This window comes from Vidua chalybeata, chromosome 1 (genome assembly GCF_026979565.1).
Source record: "Vidua chalybeata isolate OUT-0048 chromosome 1, bVidCha1 merged haplotype, whole genome shotgun sequence".
Taxonomy (NCBI): domain Eukaryota; kingdom Metazoa; phylum Chordata; class Aves; order Passeriformes; family Viduidae; genus Vidua; species Vidua chalybeata.
Genome location: NC_071530.1, coordinates 102,490,921 through 102,516,819, shown reverse-complemented (window position 1 = coordinate 102,516,819; position 25,899 = coordinate 102,490,921). Strand labels below are relative to the sequence as shown.

General features: G+C 36.5%; 1 protein-coding gene across 6 annotated transcripts in view; it reads left to right on the top strand.

The window, feature by feature from the left end:
- Nucleotides 1–25,899, top strand: part of PTPRM (protein tyrosine phosphatase receptor type M) — a 445,924-nt gene that overhangs the window by 259,775 nt on the left and 160,250 nt on the right. For 3 of the 6 annotated variants that reach the window (XM_053945615.1, XM_053945589.1, XM_053945580.1), the window contains exons 12-14: nt 9,673–9,946; nt 11,074–11,110; nt 16,273–16,347. In XM_053945615.1, coding sequence (XP_053801590.1) covers nt 9,673–9,946; nt 11,074–11,110; nt 16,273–16,347 — 386 coding nt within the window. The remainder of the gene's footprint in view (nt 1–9,672; nt 9,947–11,073; nt 11,111–16,272; nt 16,348–25,899) is intronic. The other 3 variants (XM_053945623.1, XM_053945606.1, XM_053945597.1) reach the window with 1 other exon arrangement.

Here is a 25,899-nt window from a genome sequence, read left to right as displayed (position 1 = left end):
TAATATGATTTCTCAACTCTATTATGAAATAAATTAATTTTATAAATTATGCACAATTTGTTTGTAAAAGGTATTTGACTTTATAATATAACTGTGAAATCAAACATCTTTTACAAACATACACTGTGTAATTTATAAAAAAGTAGCTGGGTATAAGTTGTTAAAAATGCTTTGTTTAAAGTGTATCTATATTAGATAGACTTCATTTTTATTTTATCTTTCCTACTGCTTTTTATTTTCACTTCTTATTTAGCAAAGAGGATGATACATGTCAAGCTGTTTTCACTACATTATCTGTTATTTTCTTCTTCTGTACATTCCTGCCTTGTGTAAACTTTTGTATTCTTGAATATTTCAATCTTTTCCTAGCTTTGTTTTGTCTCTTTCTCTTTTCTTATGCACAATTGCTTTTCTGCAGCATTTCATTTTTTCCTGTGGAAAAAAAACAACAAACCAAACAACAAAGAAAAAAAAAAAAAAGAAACAAAAAAAAAAACCAAACAACCTCCAACCAAACAAAAAAAATACTCAAAAACACCCAAGGGGAAAAAAAACCACCACCGCTGAAATACATGGCCAGGACTCTGGGGCCCCTCTTAGTTTGCACTTGCAGCCTGTATTTAGTAGATTGATCTCATTGATACTATATGTGGCACATTAGGGGAGCTCTGTAGTCAAAGATGTCCTTTTCTTGTCCAGCATTTAATAGCTGAAATAAATTAGGAAAATAGAGCCAAATGCTCTCTTGTATCATATTACTTACACCCGCAGAAACCTGTAGAAAACTACTTTGAACTCCTTGTGAAACAGTACTGTTTCAAGCAGGCTTAATTTTATATACATTTTGTACTCACTTTGTATTGTGCAGGTCTACAGACTACGTACAAAATTTATGTATTTTCTTGACATTTTTGAGTTTGAAGAAAAAGCAGCCAAATACATAAATTTATATTAAGCATGGAGAGTACAAGCCACAGTGAAGTTTTTAAGTGTTTCAGAAAAAGTATGTTTCTGATCATAGGGGGGTTATGTGGCCTGCAATATTTTAGAACATTTAATTTTTTCAGCAGAAGAACAATAATTAAATACTTCCCCTACAAAATAACAAAGAGGTGTGTGTTATTACCTTGTAGAAGAAAAAGTCAGGTAGAATTACGTGGTTATTTCTAAGTATGCAGAATTGCTAAGACATTGTGTGTCATAAGATGGATCATATCAGTATAGAGCAGTACGCAGCTCCTGGGGGAATAGAGGTAGGGAAACTGATGATTAAGGAATTTCAGGTGTAGCAATGTACATAACACTTGTGAAAACATAGTTGCATCCTGTCATCTTTGTCATCTTGTTTGTGGTAATTATGACAATCACTCTTGTAGACCAGTGCAGTAATAACACTCCCAAGTCCTAGTTGGGCACCAGGATTTAAATAGTTACAAATAATTAACCGTGCAATTTAATTTAATTTTTAATTTAATTTAATTTTTTTTTTCCTCAGGGAGAAAAAAATATCATGTCATCAATATTTATCCTTTTATCAAAGATTAGGGGGGTTGGGAGGGTTGAGAGAACAGTTTTGATTCCCTTGCCAGTTCACAAATCTCAGTTAACAACAGAGCAGTCTCTTGTGCAGTAATTATTGTTGGCGTTAAGTATAACCACCAACCACTTATATACTTGTTGGGCAAATGGATCTTATGAATTTTAATATGCTGTTTCAGTAGTAAGCTAATACTTATTCTGAATAAGTGTAGGTTAGCATATGTATTGAATTTATTGATTTTTTGCAAAGGATGGATGGGACAAAATTGAAACTGCAGTCCATCAACAGGCTATATGTTGTAAAACCAAGCACAGATCATCTACTGCCACAATCTTTATTGTCCTGCTAAATAACAAAGTATTACAAACTGAAATCCTTGTAAGATTTTTCACTCTCTCTCTCCCCTTCTCTACTAACAAAATAAAGCTGCATTTTGGATTGTCATTTGTGATAACTGAATCTAAAGGCAGAAACATTTCAGAAAGGTTTCCTGAATGGTATTATGGTTACCTGCAATTACAATTACAATTGCTGTCCAGCTGAAGATCTGCTGGACACTCTCTGCCTCTGACAAGTGTGCTTAGATTGTCAAAAACAATGAATCTCTGTACTAGGAAATGAGACAAGAAGTCAAACACCCAGTGTCATCAGGACTAGGTGGCACCCATCTCGCCACTGGAAACTGGAAGGAGCATGCGTCACTGTCTCCTTTTCCTTGCAGATTTTCTTTGTGCAATTTTCTGAGCCAAAGCTCTGATGTGTCCCTTCAATCCTAGGGAGTCCAGATTTGCAAAAGAGAAATGTATTCTTTCTTCTGCACCTGGAAAAAAGAATTTGAATGTGTTAGGAACTTAATGGTGGCCATTTAATTACTGTTTTCAGAGCCTATCTGTCTCTTCTGCAATTGAGATACTATGTAGCAGATGTTTTCCTTCTCAAGAGAATTGAATCTGTTGTCATATCCTTCCCTGGTGACTGTCCTTAGAGGAAAGAACAAGCAAAATACCTTTAGCTTCCAGTGACATAATGCTTTCCATTTGAAAAATTGTCAGGATTTCCTGTATAAAACCATAGGAATGCTAAGGAGAGGTTTCCTTGGATGTATTTTTCCCAGACAATCTCCTTTGTAAATGCTGACTTTTAAGTCTTTGAGACCTTCCATACAAAAGAGTTGGGCAGTCACAAAGCAGCTTAGGAGTTTTACATTAAAACCTGGATACTGTTCCCCAGTGGACTTGGGTCTGTGAAGATAAAGCTTATTACGACACCTGAGAGTTTACATTTGGCACTATCTCTAGGGACTGAACCTAATCTGTCTTATCTCCTCCTTTACAGCCGTTTAGTTATTTCTGCTGTGATTGATCTGAGAAATAGGGCTCCTTGCATGACAACGGAGGTGTTGTATAATATTAGTCTCTCTTGTGTTCATGCCAGTTCTGATTCCAAAAGATTCCTTGAATTTTATTTTTTCCCCATGGGCTGAAAATTTCAGGTGCCAGTAACAGCATTTCCTGAGAATGAAGATAGGCCTTGCCTTGGAGAATCTAACCAGACTTATCTCTTGGCCTGCAAAGCTAGTAAATGAAGGCAGGTGTGAAAGTAGAATCATTCCATTCAAGTTTGAACAAGCTGGTAGCGCAAAGTATTTTATTTACTTAGCACCTTTTCTACATTTGTGAGACAACAACTGTTCCACAGAGTGAAAAACCTGCCAAAGAAATGGTGAATCTTTCGTTTACGTGGAACCTCCTAGCTTCAAGAAAAGATACAAACAAAAATATAGAAGGATTTAAGACTCCCTTCACTCGGAAAAGCTATAAGGATTTAAGATTCCCTTTGCTCACCCAAAGAAACAGGCAATATACCTCTAAAACTGGTATGTCAAGGGATTAAATGGGAACCATTGCAAGAATTTTGATGATTAGGTGTTGTGCGCATATTATTTGCAGCATTGCCTAAATCACTTTTTTCCCCCCATATAAATTGCATATTAATGTGTGATTTTAAAACTACTTGTTGGCATTGTTGTTGGCATTGGTACAGCAACGTCAGTTTAGAGGTTTTATTTAGTCTGCTTGTTTTTCTTCACTCTAAGTTCTATATTTTCATATCTGAACATTATGTTCCTACGAGGGATTTTTTTTAAGCTTCTTCACCTTTTTTTAGAAGCTATAGTGAGCGATGCTGTATTTTCATAAAGCCCAGAAAATCTCTGATTCCCCAAATTAAAACATCCCTGAAATAGAGGTGTCTACCTTAAACAGTCTAGTCCATCATTAGTAGGTATATTCATTTGTCCTGCTGCTAATCAAAAAATCCCTGGTCTTACCTCTAGTCCACAGTTGAACCATGTGTGCTTCCCCTTCGATAAAATATGCAGAGTGGTCACAGGGACAGTGGTCAGCAGGACAGGACTGCTATTCAGCTGATTCTCTGGCATTTAATCTGTTCTGGAAATGACTGCACACAGAGTATATTTTATTCACTGTATATTAGGTGTTGCTAGAACTCCTGACCCACTGGCAAGGCCTGTGTAGCTGTGATGGTGAGACACCTGATAAATCAGGGGTTGTTCATCACCTTTGTTTAATCCACCTATAATAAATGTACAGGCTCTTGCACAGTAGGAAGAGAGTTAGTGGCAATTTCTTGTAGCCTTTTTCTATTTGCCTGCTAACCATAAATTATTAATTCCTGTCCTTTAAAGAGTAATTTCTCTCTTCCATTTCAAGGTGCATTACATATGTATAATTACATATAATTTCTAGAACTTTAAAATTTGAAGTTACAGGATGAATTACAAGAATCTAGTGCATTATAAGGGCATGGAGAAATAGATATGTATCTCGAATGTTAATCCATATAAATATGATATGACCATGCCAGAGACAACTGATAACAAAGATGAAGTTATGTTGCATATTACATAGAAAAAACTGTCCAAAGGCTGTATTCTTTTCAGAAAGCAATGTTAGGCAATAAACTTGCATAACACATGACGAGCAAAGATATATAAAGTTTCAGATGCAAAACATGAACAAAACAACTGATACATTTTTAAAATCTTAATGTCAGTATGCTAGAAGAATTTTCAGGGTCTACAGAAGATGCTGAAACTGTGGGGACCCTACAAACTTTGGGGACTCTTATGGTTTGAGTAATCAGGTTCTTCATGGATTTAGAGCTGTGATAATGGGGTGGGGTTTGGGTTTCTTAATTTTGCCCTCTATTGGAACTGGTATTTTAGTAGAAGAATGCAGTAAAGTGATTGTAGCATGCAGATAAATAGGGCTGTGGGAATGAGTAACAGTGGTCAATATGTAGATTAACGGTTATTCTATTGTTTGAGTCTGTAAGCATTAAAACAAAGTAAGCATGCAGGTCAAAATACAGAAATAGATCTATAAAAAGTACTGGTTTCCTATATTTCTAATAAAGCCTGAACTTAAAACAGTCAGCAGAAAACTTCAAATTAGGCTCACGAGTGTTACCATGACAGTCTACAGAGGTAGCCCAACAGTTTACACAGCTCATTAGGGCACTCTTATTGGACCTTAAGAGCTTTGCAGGCTTTGTGCATTTCTTAGGGGGAAAAAGAAATCAAGGATAATAAGATCTTGAAGACATTTTAAACAATTGAAGCAGGAATAAGAAAGTTTTTTATTCTAATTTTACAACTGGATTTCTGAGGCCTGTAACAGTTGATTGGCTTGGCTAGGATCACACACAGCAGCTGTATTAAGACTAGTAAATAAATTCAGATAGTCTTTGTCTCTATTCAGTTCCTTAGGCCATCTCCCTTCTGTGAAATTAATTCTAAAAATTTCTTCAATGCTTCAGTTATATAAAGCATCAAGACTGTTTCAGAGGGACAAAATAGAGCTGACAGTTCAATAATGAAGTAATCAAGCTTGTTTTCCCTTTGTTTGTAGTTTGGAATTACTATGGAATTAGGTGTAATTATAGATTAGTAAGTTTCAATAAATGACTAGATTGTACATGTTAAGTATGTACCTTTACATACTCCTGTATAAAGACTTCTGAAGTTCACATTTGCATCCAATAGGCCCTTCTTGGAAAGTTATTCTGTAACTTTGAATGAGACTTCGATTAATTAAAATTCGATTTGCAGCATTCTACTAGTGTGGAGTAATGTCCTGATTCAGGAGGTTACCAAAACCTATCATTTCATGTAGTTAAGACTACATATATACTTAAGTCTTCTTCAAAATGTCATTTGTCTAAGTACTCTGAGCATCTTTTATTACTGTGCTAATACATTTTCTTTCTGCTTTCATGTCTCTTTTTCAATTCTGAAAAAAAATAGTGTATTTATCAGACATTGACACACCATTCCAATTCAAGCAATCCAAATTCAATAAATATCTGAGAGACCTGCTATGTTTAATTTCTAACAAAAATTAAAGTACTGTGTTCAGATCTGTATCTCTGCATAATCATTTAAATTTGGAACTGGTTTGGAATTGTTAGAATAAAAAGCAGTGTAAAAATAATATAATTTTTTTTCTTCTTCCATACATCTTTTTTAATCTCCAAATTTGAATCCTTTGAATCCTAGGTTAAAAATAACTACCATGGTTCCTTTCTCAATGCAACACTGAACTATTTATTTATAAAAATTAATTTTGTATTTAATTTCTAAGGCATTGAAATTCTATAGTAGAATTGTGGAACATGAATTATACTTAAATTACATTTCTTTGCTTCCGGAAAATCAGTCTAAATGCTGCCGATAACCAATATGCTTTTGGCACATTTCACTGTAGTGTAGAACTTGTTTTCTGGATTACAGGTAGGAAGACTTTATTCTCTGAAACGTAGAGGTGTGGAAAAGGAATAATGCAACATCAGACCAGCCAGAAGTCTGACTAATATGTAAGAGTGGCACAGTGCTAGCTCAATTCACTGAGCTTGAACCCTTTTCAGCGTAGTCCAGCTGTTACATATTAAAGAAAGTAATATTAATTGTAAGACCTAGAGAAAGCTTTTGGATTATAATTGTAATTGGGGTAATTTTGTAAAATTCATTAGCAAGATGATCTCATTTGTACAAATGTAAAAAGTATCGCTGGTAAAATTCTGTCAGGTTTCCATTGACCCAGGTGCTCATAATGTGTTAATTTACATCAGAGAAACAGCAGTGTGTGGAAATTGGCCAGCAGATAGGATTTAGTTATTTTTCATTAGCATTTGGACTTTGATGAAGGGGAACAGAAAAGAGTTGTTTGACCTTTCAGTGCTTAAATTATTAAAGAGCAAATAGATTTGAGGTCTAGATGCTTGCAAATCTAATTTGTCTTGTGGAGTAAGGATTAAGAGACATTTTGAGTTTGAAATTGCTCCAGTTTAACTTACTTCCTTCTTTAAACTATCTGAAAATGAGTAGATGGCAGGCATCTAAAAGGTATACAAGGAGTAGTGCATGTAGTATAAATAAATAAATATGGATTTACCACAGGAAAAGAAGCATTTTAATGACAGTTTTGTTTCTAAAATGTCTACCGTCTTTAGCTTTAATCACAGAGTGAAAAATTAAGAGAATCCTCATTTCAGCCAGTACTGAAACAAATCATACTATCTCATCTGGTCTGAAGTCCCTCTTATATTCAGGCCTGCTGCAAGAAAGAAGTAACTTAGTTTACTATCCATCATGCTGTAGTGAAACTGCAGGATTCATGTATTTGCTGCAGTATTAGGCAAGCATATCCAGCTTCACTGTCTTGCAAGAATAAATGTTTACATCATCTTCTGCATTTTTTTCCAATACTCCATTTAAGTTTACAAATGGTATTTATTGTAGATTCACTGCAAATTAATAGAGGAGGCAACATGCTGTCTTCAAAGTAGTTTGGAATCCCAGTTCTAAGCAACTCTCTTTTGTTCTAGAAAATTAATTGTGAAAAATATGTAAAAAATTGATTTGTAAGAAAAAAACAAGATTGTAATGTAGATACTCCATGGTTAGTTTTTTTACAAATCAGTTCCCACAGGATCAAAGAAAGATTGCTGTGGATTGACCTTCATTTACTACTCAGCATGGAATTAATCAGCTAATGAAAACGTTTCTGCTTGATATGAAGCAAAATTTACAAGCAGAGGCCTTCAAGTGAACCCTCAAGACATTCCTGTGTCCCTGGCTGTACTAAATTTATGCATGGTTAGATATCTTCATGAAGTTCAGCATTAAATTAAAACATTTAAATTTGAGTGTCCACTTTAAGATGTCTACATGTGAGCTGAGTATTTAGTTATTATAATCAATGGAGTCTGGGAAGCAATTAGGTTGACCTAAAAGTGGACACCTTCTTTCTGCTCAATTCTCTGAGAACTGTAGATGCGTAGACATCTTCATCAGGGCAGATAGGCTTAAGTGTGTTAACACTGAACTAAAGCTCCACCATATTAAAAGTCAAATCAGGCAGAAGGAAAAGTATTTATTGCATAAGAACGAAAAGCAACATTCTCCATGTTAATTTTCTGGACATTTTTTGTGAGCACAGAAATCCAGCATCTCCCACTGGAGATGCTAGACCGTAAAAATACAGTCAAGAAGGTCTGTGGCACATGATCAGTAAGTCTGGTAAAAAAACAGTAAGATGGTCAAGAAAATTGCCATTTTCTGCCCCTTGGTGTTATTTGACTATAAAGACTCTGCAGACCTTAAATGGTGGTGTCACAGAATCATAGAATGGTTTGGGTTGGAAGGGACCTTTAAAGATTATCTAGTCTGACCCCCTAATGTGGTCAAGGGATGCCTTGCCCTCCAGGTTGCTTAAAGCACCATCCCTCCTGTCATTGGACAGTTCATCCCTCTATTTCTAAGCCAGATTTGCCTTCAGATGGGAAGTAACCATAGCTGTGCAGGGATATGATTAAGCCAATAAAATCCTGTTGGGTCCAGACTGAGATGGTCCTGCAGAAGCTCAGCTCATGTGTCCCTGTACTTCTGGCAGAATCTTCTGTAAACACAATTCTCTACCTACAGATGACGGAACAATAACACATCAGAAGGCTCTGTGGATATTTCATCTTTAAGAAACTTCCTATGCAGAGATTGCTGGTTTCTATGAACTGTCAACTTGAAAGATCATAAATTGTTACTGGATGTAGATGATACACAAAAACATGGACAGGTTGCCACTTTGACATCAATTATCTAGACTGACTTGTTTACTGGGATTCAGGATTCCAGGAGACAAATACTGATTAAGAATCACTGGTCCCCAGTGAAGCAATAAACTTGTAAGCCAGTCCTCTTTAGAGACATGGACTTCCCATATCACAAATTTAAAAGCACTGACTCAGTCTTTTACAGCAACTGCCAGGGTATAATGATTACACTGTTTGCATATACAGCAGAAATTGCAATTTCTTTGTTCCTGTTTGAATGTCCATAGCACCTTTACAGTGGAGAGGGATGGACTGTTCTCTGTAGGTCCCAGTACAGCAGAGACTGCAAGTGCAAACTGACTTGCTTTGCAGAATTCAGAAAATGAAAAATATGGTTATCTATGAGATGTACAAAAGTGCTTTGCTGAGTGATAACTTCCATCAAAAAGTGTTTTATACTTGCTCAGCAATAGTCAATATGCCACTGAAATTTTACTTTGTGCTTTTATAAATACTTATAATGTCAACAGTTAAGCAAATACTGGTCCCTGTCTCTCTGTAATTATGTCTTCATTTTTATCTTAGTATGAATTTAATTTCATTTAGGTAAGATAACAGATTAGAGAAGGGACTCTATAGCTTTATGCTCACTTTTGTAAACAAAATAATACTTAATACCACATTTTGGCACTGATTAAACACACTTTTTCTGTACAAGAGTTTGAACAAGAAAATGTGCTCTGCATTCACTTGTGTGAAAAGCTGTGATATGTATGGCTATTTTTGTTTTTCCAGAACTAAATTAATTTGAAAGCATGAATCTATTCCACAAATTTATACACCTGAATATTAAAATGTCTTTTTTTTTTCTGTGTTCTTTGCTTTTAACAGTTTTTTTTTCCAGTAAATACTGGTACACTATTATAGTTTTAGGATGGTTTGACTGCCCAAGTTTTAAAATAACCACTGTTTCTTTTGTTCTTTCCTTTCTACACTCTTAGTGTCTATCAAATCGTTGTTGAGGGAGAGCGCCCACGGAGGACCAAAAAGACAACCGAAATCCTAAAGTGCTACCCAGTGCCCATTCATTTCCAGAATGCCTCACTCTTGAATTCCCAGTACTACTTCGCTGCAGAGATTCCAGCCAATGGTTTACTAGCTGCTCAGCCTTTTACTGTTGGTGATAACAAAACCTACAGTGGTTTCTGGAATACTCCTCTTCTTCCTCATAAGAGCTACAGCATCTATTTTCAAGCTGCTAGCAGAGCCAATGGGGTAGGTCTTGCAACAGACATGATTTTAAACAGTGTTTGTTTGTAAATAAATGATTGGCATCAACTAGCAGGATGCCCAATTTAGTTGCTAATGAGAAAATGAAGTAACCGTGAAATTTAAAACACTAAGTTTAAAAAATAGCAGTTTTCCTAACACAATATTGCTTAATGATTAAAGGTTACGGGAAAGAGGAGGGGAAAACCACACGTTTTGTCAGTAGTGAGCAGGCAAAGTAGTATGTTACCATTCTGTCTTATTAGCTAAAAGCTGTCCAGTGATTGTGTTTGACTGGCTTTTTTTCTTCTTTTTTGTTATTTTTCTTGCTTTGAACAAGAAAATGTGATTTCTTTTGTTACGTTTAAGCCAAACACAATTGTGGGTTTTAGCACATCTGTCTTAGTGTGTCCAGTCCTGTTACCTTAGTTTGTAACATCTTGCTCTCCCTTTTTCTCACTTGGGTGCCGTGATTGAATTAGAAATCACTCCTTTTTTTTGTCCCTTTCTGCAAACAAAATAAAAGGAAAAAGAAGTAGATGGAACTGAAATGAAAAGTGTGTAAAAAGATCCTCACAGATCATGTTTCATGAGACTAATTCTTCCTGGAATTGTTTTTCATTTCCTGGACAGACCTACCCAGAGCCCTTCAATTCCTGATAAGCTTTGGCTGTCTGTGCTGACAGCCTGGAAATGTTTTCTGCCAGAAACCATAATGCTCCCTCATTCACAGTGCACTGACAGTGCACAAATGTGAAACACTATTGACTAATTTTTCTTCCTAAAGTTGTCTAACATGATGCCTCAAACTATACTTTCAGTAAGAAAAAGAAAAATCTCCCAAGGTCATTATGTTGCCAGAGTTAAAAAGCTGAACACTTGCCTGTGCTCCTGCAAATATCTTTCACATTTTCTACTTTCAGAGGAATGTTAAGTGAAATGTTTATGTACCTTACCCAAGTAGTGCTTGTCCATATTATGAATGTACTTTGAGTCAGCTAATAAGCAGTTAAATATGGAATGAGGCACATTCTGCTCTGACATTTTATCAGTAATTTTAAGACTAGAATAATGGATGACTTTCTCTGTCCAGAAACACAAGATGTGACCTTTTTCCTCTTTGTTTGACACAGGAAACTAAAATTGACTGCGTCAGGGTAGCCACAAAAGGTATGTTTCGATTATGTCATATATTCTGTACTTCAGCTTGTTGACCTTCCCCTCACATGGTGTTTGGAAACTTCCAGAAGTGTTTATACTGCTAAAACAGATCGCTAAACATATTATAGAATTTTCATAGAATAATTTGCATCCTTAGCTAAGATTCAGGAAATTTGTTTGTTTGTTTGTAATTATAAATGTATTAATTACATTTGTTTGTCTGCTTGAACACAGGACTTTTAAAATATATTCTGTGGGTTTTTATATGATCTCACAATAAATTTTGTTCTTACATACATACATATATATATATACATATATGTATATATGTATCATAGAGTTGTAAGATTGCCAACTGCAGAGTACATACCAACTGCTTATACATCCATAGTGAAAAATTGCACCTTACTTGTAAGCAATTACCTTAACTTAATTGCTGTGTAAAAGAGAAGTCGAGAAATCATGTTCTTCATTTTAATGAGAGAGATCAGCTATATTTACTTGACTGTCAGCAGATGATACTACCATTTGTGAGACAAATATGTATAGTTGAGACAGTACTGGCTATAGGTTTTGTCTTCAAACGGGGAAACATAAACACACTGGTGATCTATTTATCTTTGGGGGCTAGATCTGTCTGTGATTATCGTTGTAGTCTCACCTTCTTAGTACCTTTAGCTGGTGGCAATTTAAAAGCCTGAAAAAGAAGTGATGGAATAGTACAATTTACTTGGAGATTGTAGTAAAGGAACAGGAAAGAACGTGCTGCTGTGAGTAGGAACAGGTAAAACCACCTGGCAATTTGGGCACCTGACAAGAGCATGAAACAAAAACTGCTTCATCCCTATACCACTGCACCTTGCAGGAGATCATGCTTGTCTCAGTGACTATCCCTAATGGAACTGATTCCACCATGATTTCCTTTACATGTAGACTTCACAATTTCATCACCACCTCTAAGTCTAAATGGGATGAGAATGTCGTAATTTAAAAGTAAACAGAAATGTTAGCATAAAGTTACCCCTGTTGAAAGTTTGGATACTCCCTAATGTGACATTTTTATGCCTCTTTGAACTGATTCCTGGCTTCTTTTCTTTTACAGACCAAAGGAAGTAGTTTAATTTACTAACTGACTGGTACTAAACCATAGAAATATTTCAAATAATCTGAACTCAACTCAAATATAATACAGATGAGAGTTTAATTCCAGATGCAAGTGAAATCCTGTATTGTTTTCAAGTAGCTTCAGAGATATCAGGAGTGAACTAGGTTACATCAGAAATCATAATAGATGATTAGAGGAATGGATTTTAAATTTTTTGAAGATTTGTATTCCTGATCACTAATGGATGTTCAACTATTTAAATTACTTGACTGACTGAAAATTTTTACTTTCCCATTTGAGAAGCGAGGGTAACTTTGTGGATTGGAATAGCTCCCATAGCAACAAGCTACTTTGAGCTAACCCATTTGGCAATGGAGATATGAGAAATGCAGGTTTTATTTTTTAAAAAATCTCCCTACATTCCTGTTTTGAAAGCATGTTTTAGATTTTTTCATAATAAAATAATGTTGGAGGTTACTGTGAGGACTTTTTTTTTTTAAACCAGAAGTATCTTTGATGGTATTTTTAGTCTCTGGTGCAAAATTCTTGAGGGGCTACAGTAAAGCACTGATTTCCGTGATTTTAAACTGAATGCTTGCATTGTATTTTTAATCAGTATTAATTTAAAAAGATTAAGTGGAGACCATGACATATTTTAATATGGTATTAAAAGTAGCTGTCTGCACAGATGTTTTCCCTTTGGATCTAACAGAGATACTTAAGGGAAAAGCAGAATTCTGTGCCCTCTCTGGACCTCTCACATTTGCATTAGAAGAAAACAGCAAAAATTCTCTGTGTGTGTAGGTCAGAAATCATTATACCTGCACTGGAACAAGACATAAAATTGTCCTCTCCCAGTCTCCTCTCCTTCTGTTTAATCCCCATGAACAGCTTGGTACAGCTCAGTGCATTCACACTGTTTGTACCCCAGTAAGCAACGGCGGCTCTGACCACTCTGCCAGATTTCTTAGACTTGCACCATTTTCCTCTGAGCTTTGAGACTACAGTGTAGCTACTAGATAGTAAGCCACTTAAGTTCTATGTGCTTGTTATGTCCATCTATTTATGTGCTGTAGTGCTCCTGACAAATAAGATTAGGAACTCTCTGCAGTACTACCTCTAATTTTCACGTACTAGTAACATTCCTGAAATATTTGTAATCTGGGCTTCTCTTATCTTCACAAGTTCATGTTCAGTGGTTTTTAAAGCTAGAGGAAGTGGTTCAGGCCATTCATGTATAAAACTGGTGCAATCTTCTTTTGAATTAAGGTCTGATCCTGAAAATACCTACAGCCTTGTGTAGGCCATTGGAATCAGTAGACACAATGTGGATTTTACTATGTATGTGAGAAGCCATATGGTTTCACAGAATCCCAGAGTATTCTGAATTGCAAGGGATCATGGAATCCAGCTCTTAAGTGAATGGCCTATATGGGGATTGAACCCACAACCTTGGTGTTCTTAGCACCATGTTCTGACCAGCTAGGCCCTAATCAAGTCAATCATGTACTTACTTTTGCACACAGAGAATAATCTCATTGACTACTTCACAACTATTCCATCTTAAAGTAGACATGTAAGTATTTTACTGGACACAGGCCTGTGCCATTCCTAGAATCAAGGTCACTCAAAGCAACTTTCAAGTTGCTCCACTGAGCTACCTGAGATTGGCCAAGCCACTGCCACTTCACTGTGTTTAGCCTGTTTGAAGTCTGTCCTGAGGACCAATATGGGGATTCAGAACATTTCACGAGCAGAGCTATGTAACTTGCTAGTTACATTCCCTTTAATTATCTCACCTCCAGATAATAAAGTTGTTGGTGCCCTTAAGACCTTCTTAAGGTCACTGAGAGTTGGTTTTATCACTGTCATGCAGTGTTCATTCCGTGGCCCACCATACACCTTTTAATTTTTTGTAAAAATAAAAATACGTAACTGTAATATAAATGTAATGTTTGTGTCCCAGATCCAGCAGAACTGTTCTGTACCTTGAGTACCCTCTTCCCTCCTGTTGATGTCAGCAGGAATAATGCATGTGCTCAACTGGCAGACATTAAACCTTGTTGCTGCATCAGAGACCCAAGTGCAGCATAGCTTATTATCATATTGACAGGTTTCCTGTTAGAAGAGTACAGCCTATCTCCAGAAAAGTGCAGCCTAATTCTATTGGGTCAAATGCATGTATGGGTTCAGTAGCTAGATAATACTTTCTCATTCCATCAAGTGTATTTTAAACAACCTCAGTTTGTACCCTTTTAAAAAATGATCTTGTTTTATGACCATTACATTTTTACAAACGAAACCTCTGTTAAATGTGTTCTTTTAGAGATCATATAAAAATCCTGATTGCAGTGATTACAAGTATAAATTAGGATGAGAATGTTTGATTTTGTAGAGCTGAAAGTTCTCCTTCTGCTTCTGATGAAGTCAAAGGAAGCCTTTGCCAGTGACTTTGTTAGTAGAAGGATCATGCAGCACATTATTGTGATGTGGAGTCTCCTGATCTCAGTTTTCTGTAGAGAAAGGCTTCTGGGACCTCTGTGACTAATTGGTGTATATACAAATGGGGAGACTGCAGGGTTTCCACTCCCATTATTTTTGACAAAATAATGAAGCAAACAAACAAACAAAAATCCAGAATAGCTTTTTGTACCAGTGGTAATAAAGGTTGTCATATATTGCTTGAAATATAGCTTTCATATTCCTACTCTTTCTTCAAGCTAAATGACTGTAAAATCTCAACAGACTAAGTTGAAAACATTCCAAAACGCCTCCAAGTTTATTACTATCAACTTTGTGGTGGTTTGTGATTTATATTAAGACTATATTTTCTGATATGACTTACAGCACTGTCTGGATAGAAACATCTTGATTATCTCCTAGGAATGCAGTTCTCAAGAGGGAGGCATCATTGTTCTAATTTTGCAATATTGGAAGGCTTTCATTAATTATGAGAGAGAAAAGGATATTATAATATTTTAAATCCAGTAGCAACAGTACTCTAGAAGCTACTATCAACACTGCATTTCAGTGTTGCTGAGGGATATTTCCAAATATTATGCAGCAGCAGTTTTGAGTTTAATTGTCTGCAGATGGTAGATGATCTATTTTCCTCTCTCGCTGCCACATTTCTAATAGCACCCAGGCTGTTCTATGTAAATGAGTGATCTTTCATATAATTTTGTCCTTAATTTTCCAATATTTTTTCTTTGCATCATTCTCCAGCTGCATCGTGTTGGATCTGACCTTTTAATTTTTTTAATATTCCTTAATATATATGTATCACAGCGTGCTTAACCATTTAGAGGCAATCATAGAACTGCTGGAAAACAAAGAAATAACAAATTTTATTAATGTGAGCCACAGTAATAGTTGTCTGTAGCAGGAAGTCGTTGTTATAACTGTGTTAGAAAAGTCTGGATATTTCAGGGCACAAACAAGTCAGGGTTTTCAGTTTTTTCTTGTGAACTTGAAACTCAGACCTGGGACAGTTACACACCTACCTAATAAAAGTGTGCCACCTCTCAGCAGTCATTCTCTGTATGCTGAACATTAAGTATATGGGTAGTGCATGCATTTTTAGAACAGTGACCCAACTGGGTACAAGAAAAATTAATCTTAACTAGCTCAAAAATGCTTTACATAAAAACGGTCTTTTAAAAATGGTAGGAAAATGTAGTATTATGAAATAGGAAAATAAAAATGAAACTAGCTCAAATTATGTGGAGAAGTTGATATGAGAGTACTCTGAATAATCAGCTTGTTTTCACTTAGAAAAATTAGCACCCTGACTAGCAGAGCCGAAGAGTCTCCAGTTTCCTCAAATGCAGTAAATAATGTGCTTCGAGTCCTTTTCCTGAATGAAAGTCACACACAACAGCTTATTAATTTGCAGAATAACCACACTAACAACTGAAGATGAAAAGGAACTTGTGGGAGTTTTTTGGTTTTTATTTGTGAAGTTCAGACAATAAACAACTGACCAAGATTCTTCTTGCTGGCGTAGCTTCAGTCTGGCTTTTTTTTCCCTCATGCATGCTGACCTGGAACTCTTCCTTTGCCTTAGCTGCGATAATCGTGACTCAGCTTACAACACCATACATTCGCATCGCCCCTGCTGCAGGCGACGACCAACTAACAGGTCAGATGTTCAAGTACAGATAAGTCACCATGCCCATTCTGTCTCTTTCTCTTTGGCTCCTTTTCCCTGACAGTTTCTTCCTTCTCTGCTCGTAAAAGGTTTCCTGTGTTAAAAGTTCATTTCTGTTTATAATTTTTTTCCTCAGCTCCATTAAATTCAGTGGTGTGCTTGGCACCAAAACTCACACACACATCCCTGTATGTACGACTCCACTGCATGTGCCCATTGTGTGTGATCTGTGGAATGTTCCTTCAAGCCTCATGTTGTAAAGAGATCTCGTCTTGCTCCATCCGTAAATTAAATGAAAGTTTGAATATAGATATATATCTGCGTACCTGTTTATTTTTTTCTCTGTTATTAGATCAAGACACTAGAATTTCTAAATAATAGAGGCTCGAAAGTTGCATGTGCAAGTTAGGACAAAGATCTAGTATTAGTGGATTCAGGGTTTTTTTCCTGTGTAATGGTAGGAAGATCATGTTTTCTGGCAACATTTCAATATTAATTAAATTATAATATAGAAATAAAAAATATTACTTTTTATTATGTCATACATGAGTTCTAGGATTAAAATAAAACAACCTAGCATGTGACATATGAGAATGAGCAAGACTTAAGGATTTAAAATCTAATTGTCAAAGTAAACTCAGTATTCAAGTGGAGCCATTATTACACTCTATATGGCTTGAAGGATGGCTCAGAATATGCTAGAAAACCTTTATGAACCTGGGGAAATGATTGATTTTGTTAGAAAATAAACCTGTGCCTAAAACCTTTCAGGGATTTGCAAACATATTTATTTTCAAAGAGAACCAAAGAGCATTAAAAACTCTAGAACCTGAAGTGATTAAATATCTAATGGGAGAAGTAAACCTAGTCCATCAGCTTTTAGCATATGATAAATCTTGGCCTTTTTGAAGAATACTGGCATAGTTCCTTGGGAAAGCACATTGTTCCCATGTTGCTACCAGGGTGTCCAAGAGAGGAGTTCAGATGTCTGGTATCTGGATACTGCTACAGTAAATAAGAGGCAGTTAAATGATCCATCTCAAGATAAGAGGATTAGTGACATGTCTGCTCTAGCTTTTTATTCTGGGGTATGTGTTATAATAGCAAAGCTGAGTGATCCATAAGGCCCAAGTTACCTTGTCAATCAAAACAAAATTGCTGCATGTATACTTTTAATTTCTAATAACCTATGAACTAACCAGAATAACATACTTATATGATGCCATTAAGTAGCTTGTTCTTGTTACTGCTGCTTGGCAGAAGCTGTGCCTGCATACATTTTTATGCCTCAGTTAATTTTTACTTGACAATTCAAATAAAACATTGAAGAGACAGGATCTCTTCCATATCCTTAAAATTCAACAAGTTTTGATTTCTTTATCACAGGATTCAAATAAGCTTCTATATTTTTCCATGTGGAGATTGAAATGTTTTTCTTCTCATGTTTTGGGGTTTTTTATTTGTTTCAATGCAAAACTGGGCAGTTATAGGTAACACTGGAGATACGCCTGTTCCACAAGAAGATGGCCACAGTACTTAACAATAAGAGAAAAGAGATATGCCTAGCATAAGATAGCTGGCTAACATAGGATTTATTTCATTGCTTTGTCACTGGTGGCTTTGGCAGTTTGTGGTTGTCTGTCAGATCTGTGAAATTTGTTTCCTTTTTCTTGAAAAGAAAATAAAAATGTTCTACCAGAATCTAATTTTGTAGTGAAAAAGAATGTATCACATTATACCTGCCAACAGCATTTATAGCTATTAGTGAAAGGTATTAGAGAGCCTTTGGAATACCCTCATCATCTTCCCAACCCCCACCCCATGCTTGAAAGACTGTGCTCAAAAGGAAAGAAATATCTTCTTCCTTGTTAGCCACAACTGCAGTAACAAGCAAAGAAACCTCACCCAGCCCACATGGTTGTCCCATGACAGCAACAAGAATTCCTCTTTTTCTAGGGAGACATCCTGTCTAGGGGTCCTTAGGGCAGGCTTTTCAACTTCAGGGCAGTACAGCAGTACTGCAGTACCCATGAGGAGAACAAAGGTTTTTATAAAGGAGGTTTACAGAAACTGGACCACACATGAGGGAGCTGAGAGTGATACACATTGTCTCCACATTTCTCTCCTGTAAATTTCAAGACTGTGGAAAGGATTTACATGTAAAAGGATTTGTTTATGTGAAAGTACAGGGCTGTTTCTAACTGTAGTTACCACAAGCCCTACAGCTGTAACTGTTAAATGTCACTTAGCATTTTCTGTTCAGTGCTTTTTACTCACTTCTTTGCTCAGAACCAAAGTAATTATATTTGAGATGAAGAAATTACTTTCATCTTTTAGCATTTGAGGAGATACGTAAGCAGCAGTGGGAAGGTCAAGGATGGCATTTTCGGGTTTCTTTACATTGGTAGTTGATGCTTCTTGCATAATGAAAATTTAAAATCTTGGTTGCATTCCTGAATATCGTTACCAAATTTGAAAGGTCTTCCTCTTCACAAATATCATGATAATACAGCTCAGCTTTCAAGCCAATTCTACTTGCACTCATTTCCTCCATCCTTGTCACCAATTCATCTTACCTCTTACTGGTGCCGTTGATAAACAATGCATTATTAATTTCTCTTTGTCCTTCCTTTTTCCTTCTTTTTTTCATATAAAAATACAAGGTCTTCCATTTATAGGATTACCGGCTAGTTGCCCTAAATATCTTGACAGCCACTCCAGGTTGCCTTTGCAGCCCATAGCGAAGAGAACTTTTCCTTGCAGTTGCACCTAAATACCTACAGTGTAGTTGTCCTTGAGTTATAGCATAAGATAACCTAGTGTAAAAGCAGCAGTTGCACTCTTAGAAGCCAAAATAGGGAAATTAGTGTTTAGTCAATACATTTTTATCAATGATCCAATAATGTAGCAGGTAAGGAATTCAAATTTGGGGGATAGTGTTTAACTTTCAGTGTTACCTTACAGAAAGTAAGTAACTTGAAATCCACTCAGTTGACCTTGTCCTTCAACAGAAGGAGAATATCTAATATCTTACACCTGTCTGCGAGGAAAAAAGATCATGTATGCATGAAGCATAGTAGTACTTATGATACTGTCCCCATGTTTTCATAACAAATACAGTTTAACATACAATTGAAATCATGTAGAATGTTATCAAAAAACTTACCACATACAAATGTGATTGTTTGATCTTAACTTCAAAGTTGAATTAAAAAATCCATCTTTTTGAGAAAGACTGAAATAATTTGCAGTTTGTTTCAGTATTTTGTAAGAGACACTTCATCTAATGGATTTAAATTGGCCATATTTGGTATTCACTTGGCCCTCATATATTTTGTTCTCTGCATTCTGATAAAACAGCATGCGTGGAATCATGATTAGGGTGTTCTATTCTGTCAGGCATTTTCTTAATTGTTGAAATATGTCTGAGCTACTTGTATTTAAATTAAAGTATTTCCATTTGTGATTTAGTGGAGCAGCCACTACTTTGCTGGATATTATTAAGACTGATTTCCATAGAACGCCCTTTTTATGACCCATTGTAATTACACATCCAGCTGCAAGAGAGAGCTCTGTATTGTACATTCTTCATACATTAAATTCTTGGTACAAATCAAATGCAGCAAGATCTGTCAGAAGTTTTGTAAAGTAACTGATACTTAACAATTGGGCAGATTTTTTTTTTTTTTAAAGATTGGGGCAAATGCTTAAAAGATAAATTAGTTTTATCCTACATACCTTAAGGTCTAGATGATCACCATATTTTATAAACAAGTTAAAAGCAGTCATAAAATAATCCCAGTCGGTTTCTTCTCCCTTATGAAGTCAGCACCATAATAAAATATACCCATTTCTTAAGATGGGCATTCAGTACATAGCAAGATTTATTGCAGTGTTCTGGGTCACATTCTGTTCTCAGCAATTCCACTGTAAAAGTGGAAAAAATAAACTGAAAATTTTGATTGATTAAATCACAACTTCATGGTATTTTTTTACGTCAGGAGATTTACTCCAGTTTTGTACTGCATTACTGAAAACACAGTTTGTTTATTAACAAAAAAACCAACAGCATAAATTTGAGAAAGAGTGTTTTGCTATTTACCTCGATTGTTCTGCTTTACAATGCATCTGAGGTATAACAGCATGTGCTGGACAGACTTTTACATTCATTTTTCCTCCATCCTGGACCTGTAACATTGATATATATGTATTCTGACATGCTAAAACTTGAAGTGCTATTTTGGGCAATGTAGAACCCACTGTTTCCTAGTTCAGGCAATTTCCTAGTTGAGTCTGTAATAACAAGCCTATGTGCAGATGTATCTGTCTGCAGGTTCAATACACTATTTTAGAAGTTTATCCTTGTCTTGCTACTTCTGGGCAACATTTGCATTAGTTGGAGGTGTGGATAGTTATCCAGGGGAGAATATGCACCTATGTGCTGTAAAGTCAAAGCCATATTGCAGTGCTGTTGCAAGATCAAGTGTCAAGGAGAGCAGAATGAGAATGGATCTGACTCTCCAAAGTGAAATTCTAAGCCTGTTTTTATGTGATGGCCCCCAACAATTGTTGTACCAGTTGTTCAAGGATTCTGGTCCTCTTGCTTGGCTGGGCAGAATGCAAAACAAGGAAATGTTCCTACTTTCTGCAGCACTGGCTGAATGCATTTCAATGGGCTGAGGTGTCACTTGTGATTTATTGCCCATTTTTGTTCTTTTATGTGTTATATTTGTCATTTTTGCGGTGACAGTTTCATCTATAAAACAGTATAGTTACAAGAAAATGTTAAGAGGATACAGGAGTGCCATGGGAGCTGCTGTTTCCTTTTCTCCCTTTTATTTCCCCTAGTACGTTACAGAGTCAAATGTCAGGCTTTCTGTAAGACAGTGCAGCCAAAGCATCTATGCTTTTAAGCATAAGTACATTTTCCACAGAGCAACTGAAGAAGAGCTGAAGTTAAACAATAAGACAAAGAAGGCCTAAAAATAATGCTAATAACATTTCCCAAATGTTGAAATAACCTGTAATACAAATACAAGCTATTGCCATCTGTACACAATAAAGAGCCCAACCTGATTAGAAGTCTATTATCAGTGTGATTATATTAGTTATATTAAATACTCCACTTCTTCTTTTAAAATAATAGTTGCTTTAATGTTCTCTGGAAGTGGGACCTGTCCAACTCCCATGCATAAGTAGGAGAATAGGGAGGAGAAATTGCAGAGGGTTATATCAGCAGTTTTTTCTCCAGCCATTGATGTTTCTGGTTGGCCAAGGGGTTTGGGTTCTTCAGCTGTCCTGGCGCTGCATCGCCAGAGCCACTGTGTTACAGACGTGGGACAGGAACAGCTGGAGAAGATCCCATGAGCTAGAAGAAAGTATTAACCTTTCCCTACCCTTTAGGAAGGACAAGTAGCCTAATTAGGTATGTTTTCCACTGTAGAAACAGTTTGTCTTTGTCCTGGTTCAGGGCAAGTCTGGGGAAAGAATTCCCCTCCCCCCCCACAAAAGGGTTCCTTTAGGAAAGCAGAGTCAATTGGCCCCTCCCCCCAGCCGGTTCGGGAGAAAATACCTCTGGAGGAAAAAAGTGGAAAAAACCTGTTTATTACACAAGAGAACTTAGACAATATTAAACAATAAGACTTCTTGCCACTCCAAGAGAGACAAATTCAGAGCAAATCCCCCGGGCTGCAGCTCAGCTCACTCAGTCTCTGACCAGTCCCTCCGGCGCTGGCAATGCCGCGGCCCAGGCCCGGCCCGCTGGGCCACAGATGTGAGCTGCTGATGCTCTTCTGGTGTTCAGTCCAGAGCAGGTCCAGAGAAAGGGAAAAAAAAAACCACAGTCCAGGGAACTTCTCTGCCTCAGCTAGCTAAAACTAACTAGAAAAAGCAAAGGAGAGCTCTGTCTCGCTGTCCGTCCGTCCGCAGATAACACCGTCCAGGAGCAGGAATGTGGAGGAGGGAGTGAGTTTTTTGAAAACAAACCCTGAGCTTCTTCCCTCCTCCTTTCACTCTTGGAACAAGACTTCAACATAAACAGGGCAGACGATTGGGGATAAAGGCATCATACAGCCACCCTAGGACAGTCTTTTATTCAGGGGAGTTGGTTACCACAGAAGTAATAGTCATTGCAGGAGCTGTGTTGCATCCCCCAAGTACAAAACCCATCTGGAAGTTTGAGTATTCCAGTTCATACCTGGGAGAAAAATATATTCCAAGTGTCAAATATCTCTTTCATGACAAGAATCATCCAAATTTAATGTAATGTAAGATGGGTCTGTTTGGTTCATCCTAGCTTGAAAAAGAATCTATTCTCTTAGTAATGTGTAATCTTTATGTCAGGATATCTGTGAGGCTGTTTGAGGTTGGGCTGGGAGGAGAGGGAGTTTTTCTTAATCACATTACAGAGAATGGAAGCATAAAATCCAGTCATGAAAGTAATTATATGAATGCAATGACCAGGATAAATTCTTAACAAACTGAAGGAATCTCTGCCATCTGTTAGTATTGGTACTGGTCAGTATCACACCTGCTTCGAAATGTTTCAACATCAGCAATGTACAGAGAACATAAAACCTGAAACAATGCGAAAATACCAGTAGGTAATTTTTAGAGCATAGCTGGCATATAGTGTGCTATTTAATTTCTGTATAAAAAAATATGCCTCTGATTTTTACATTTGAAACAGAACATGTTTTGTATGTATCACAATGAAAAATTAAGGAGAGACAAGGGAAGACAAACTCAGAGATATAAATAGTAACTAAAAAACCCTGTGAATTTCAGTGTTTCCCATCTATGAATACAGTTTTTGACTGTATTCATAAAATGCTATGCAATTTGAATTTTAAGTTGAAATAAAATGTGGGACCAGTTGTGGGTAAAACAATCTTGGAGGCTGCAAATCTGGTGTTTGTACCCCTGGAGAGTTTGACAAATGTTTAAGGCAATATTTTGTTTATTGCCTCTGTTTAAATGTATAGGTGAGCATTCAAATGTGTTGCAGTTAAACAGAGTAGTGCAGCAATGAGTAGAGTAATACTGTCAACTTTAAGCAGAAGTTACAGAACATAGTGTCTTGGGCAAAATAATGTTTCAGCAATTCACTCAGTTCAGTTTCATTGAAATAAATCTTAGTAAGTATCTAAGCTACATTTGTCTGCTTGGAGTAACAATTCAACACTGCAAGCCATAACTGTAGTTATCGACGAGTTTTTAACGTTTTTAACACCTTCTTCAGACAATGTATTGAAAATGTTCTTCTCTGCAGTAATGGGAGTTTGACTGTAAGAACCAATGATTTTAGAGCTCTGAGAAAGGCACTCAGGCGTATCTGTGCATTTTCATGTCTTCATTTTGTAAAAATTTTGAATTTTCATTTCCTTCCTTTCATCTGATTCTCTGTCAGTGCTGAGCACTAAGAAGTTTTTGTGTACATAGAAAATTCCAGTGCAAATGAAAGTTGAGTCTCAGTTTTCCATAAAAGTGAACAGAAGTTGGTGTCTTGCATGGTTTTAAGCTGTCAAGAGGAAAAATAAGTATTCAGGTTCTGTTTAAACTTCTGAGTTCATATTGGAAGCACAAAGTGAAACAGGAGAAATAGTTAATTCTAATTGGTCAGAAGCAAACAAAGTATTCTATAAACCTTTTTGAAGCAAAATAGTTGCACTTTTCAGTAGGCTGTCATTGAATTAGACCACTTCTGGTTGAGTGAATGTGTCAATAATTAAAAGTAAAAAGAGCTGATTATAAAAATTACTGTTCAAGGCATTCTTTATCAAGTAGGACAAGTGGAGATTTTCCTTTAACCCCTAAAACCTCCAGGAAAAAAATGAAAAACAAAATGTAAATCAGTGATAAGTATTCAGAGGAGGCCTAGTCTATTCTTGTCCCTGTACTAGACTATTGGTGCATTCAACATTATTTCAGTCTAAATAGGTTGTTTATTGACAATACTGTAAAACTTTCTGAAATAAAAACAAAAGAACTGCTACACTGTATTGGCACAAAGACAGATTTAGAATTCTGTGAAATTATATTTCCTTTGTTGTGCTGATTGTCCTTTCCAGTTCCTCTATCTGACCTTCCTGCCCTAAAACAGCATTGACTCTGAAATGCTTTAAAAAAAAAAAAGTTTTGAGTCTTTTTCCTACTTTTTATAAATTTATCACAAACATATTTTTCTATTTCTTCATGCATCATTACATGTATAATTCCATTTATTTGTTAGTAGAATGAACTATGTTATGTTTTCTTCCAGGAAAATGTATAGATACTGAAAAATGAGAAGTAAATTCCAAGTGTGATTGTTTTTGAAGGATTTCTGAAGAATCCTTCATAAGGATTACAGTGTGAAGGGAGGTTAGTAGTGGAAGTCACCAGGAATGTCAGCCTCATCTGTGAGCCAGTGGCAGCACAGACTAAAACATCCATGGGTGTTCAGACCTCCCACAGGAGGGCATTACCCTCTGTCCCTCTCCTCCTAATGGCAAAGTAACCAAGCCTTCACCGACTTTCCATTTGGAACTGTTCATTAGTGTTCCTCTGCTTAAGTCCTTGGTTGACAGTGAGATCAGAAGATGATGCCTCACTCTGCTACTCCTTACCCATAGCTTCAGGTTGCTTTGTTCCCATGCTGGATGTGATCCCTTGCATTCAGGGATGGAAAATAAAACAGCTGTGTTTGTCCAGGCCAAAAGCATCTAGTTTTGTGGTTGAGTTTCACCCTGAGTAGGTCAGCTCCAGAAACAGTAAGTACTGTGATATGATTTCATGTCTTCCCTGCTTGGTATAAGCCAGTTGAGTACTAGAGAACCACATTTTATCTCCCCTGAAGAGGGCAGAGTCCTCTTTCTGTTTCTAGAAAACAGATGAAATAAATTCTCAGTGGTGTCTGGTATTTCTTATCATGTCTCCATATAATTTCAGGAGTAGATCTAGTGTTGAAAGCATGGGAGTCAACAAAAGGTCTCCTTCAGCAATAGGTGAAAGTCAAATATCCTTGGTGGGACTGATGATAAGTTGTCCACTTCTTCTATAGGAATGGCCTGAAAGTGTTGCTGGCTTGCTTAGAAAATATATTAAGTATGGACAGGATCAATCCAGACTGTCTGCTTTCATTTCCTTAGAGCTAATTTGAGAGTGTTACTCTTCTACCATGAGTACCGTTGGTTTGAGGTTGTGTAGAGAACCATAAAATCCAATGTTTTAGGTCTAAAGGCTACCATAGTTGTACACTGTGTACCTTTATAACTTCTTGTTCACAGAACTCAGGGCTATAAGATGCAATTGCACTTCCAATGGCTGCAACTGGGGCATCTTTCACAGAGCATCAGCTGGCAACAAGCCCTACATTCAAAGTAGTGGGACACCTTCAGTTTCAGCCCTTCTTGGTGCTTCTTTTCTCAGACCTCCTCATCCTGATTCAGTATGGTACCTACATGCATACAGCTAATTTGATGCAAGTATACTCTCATTACTCCTCAGTCAACCTTGATTAGAAATGTGTGTCTTGTCATATTGGTCATTGTTGTGTTTTGTAGT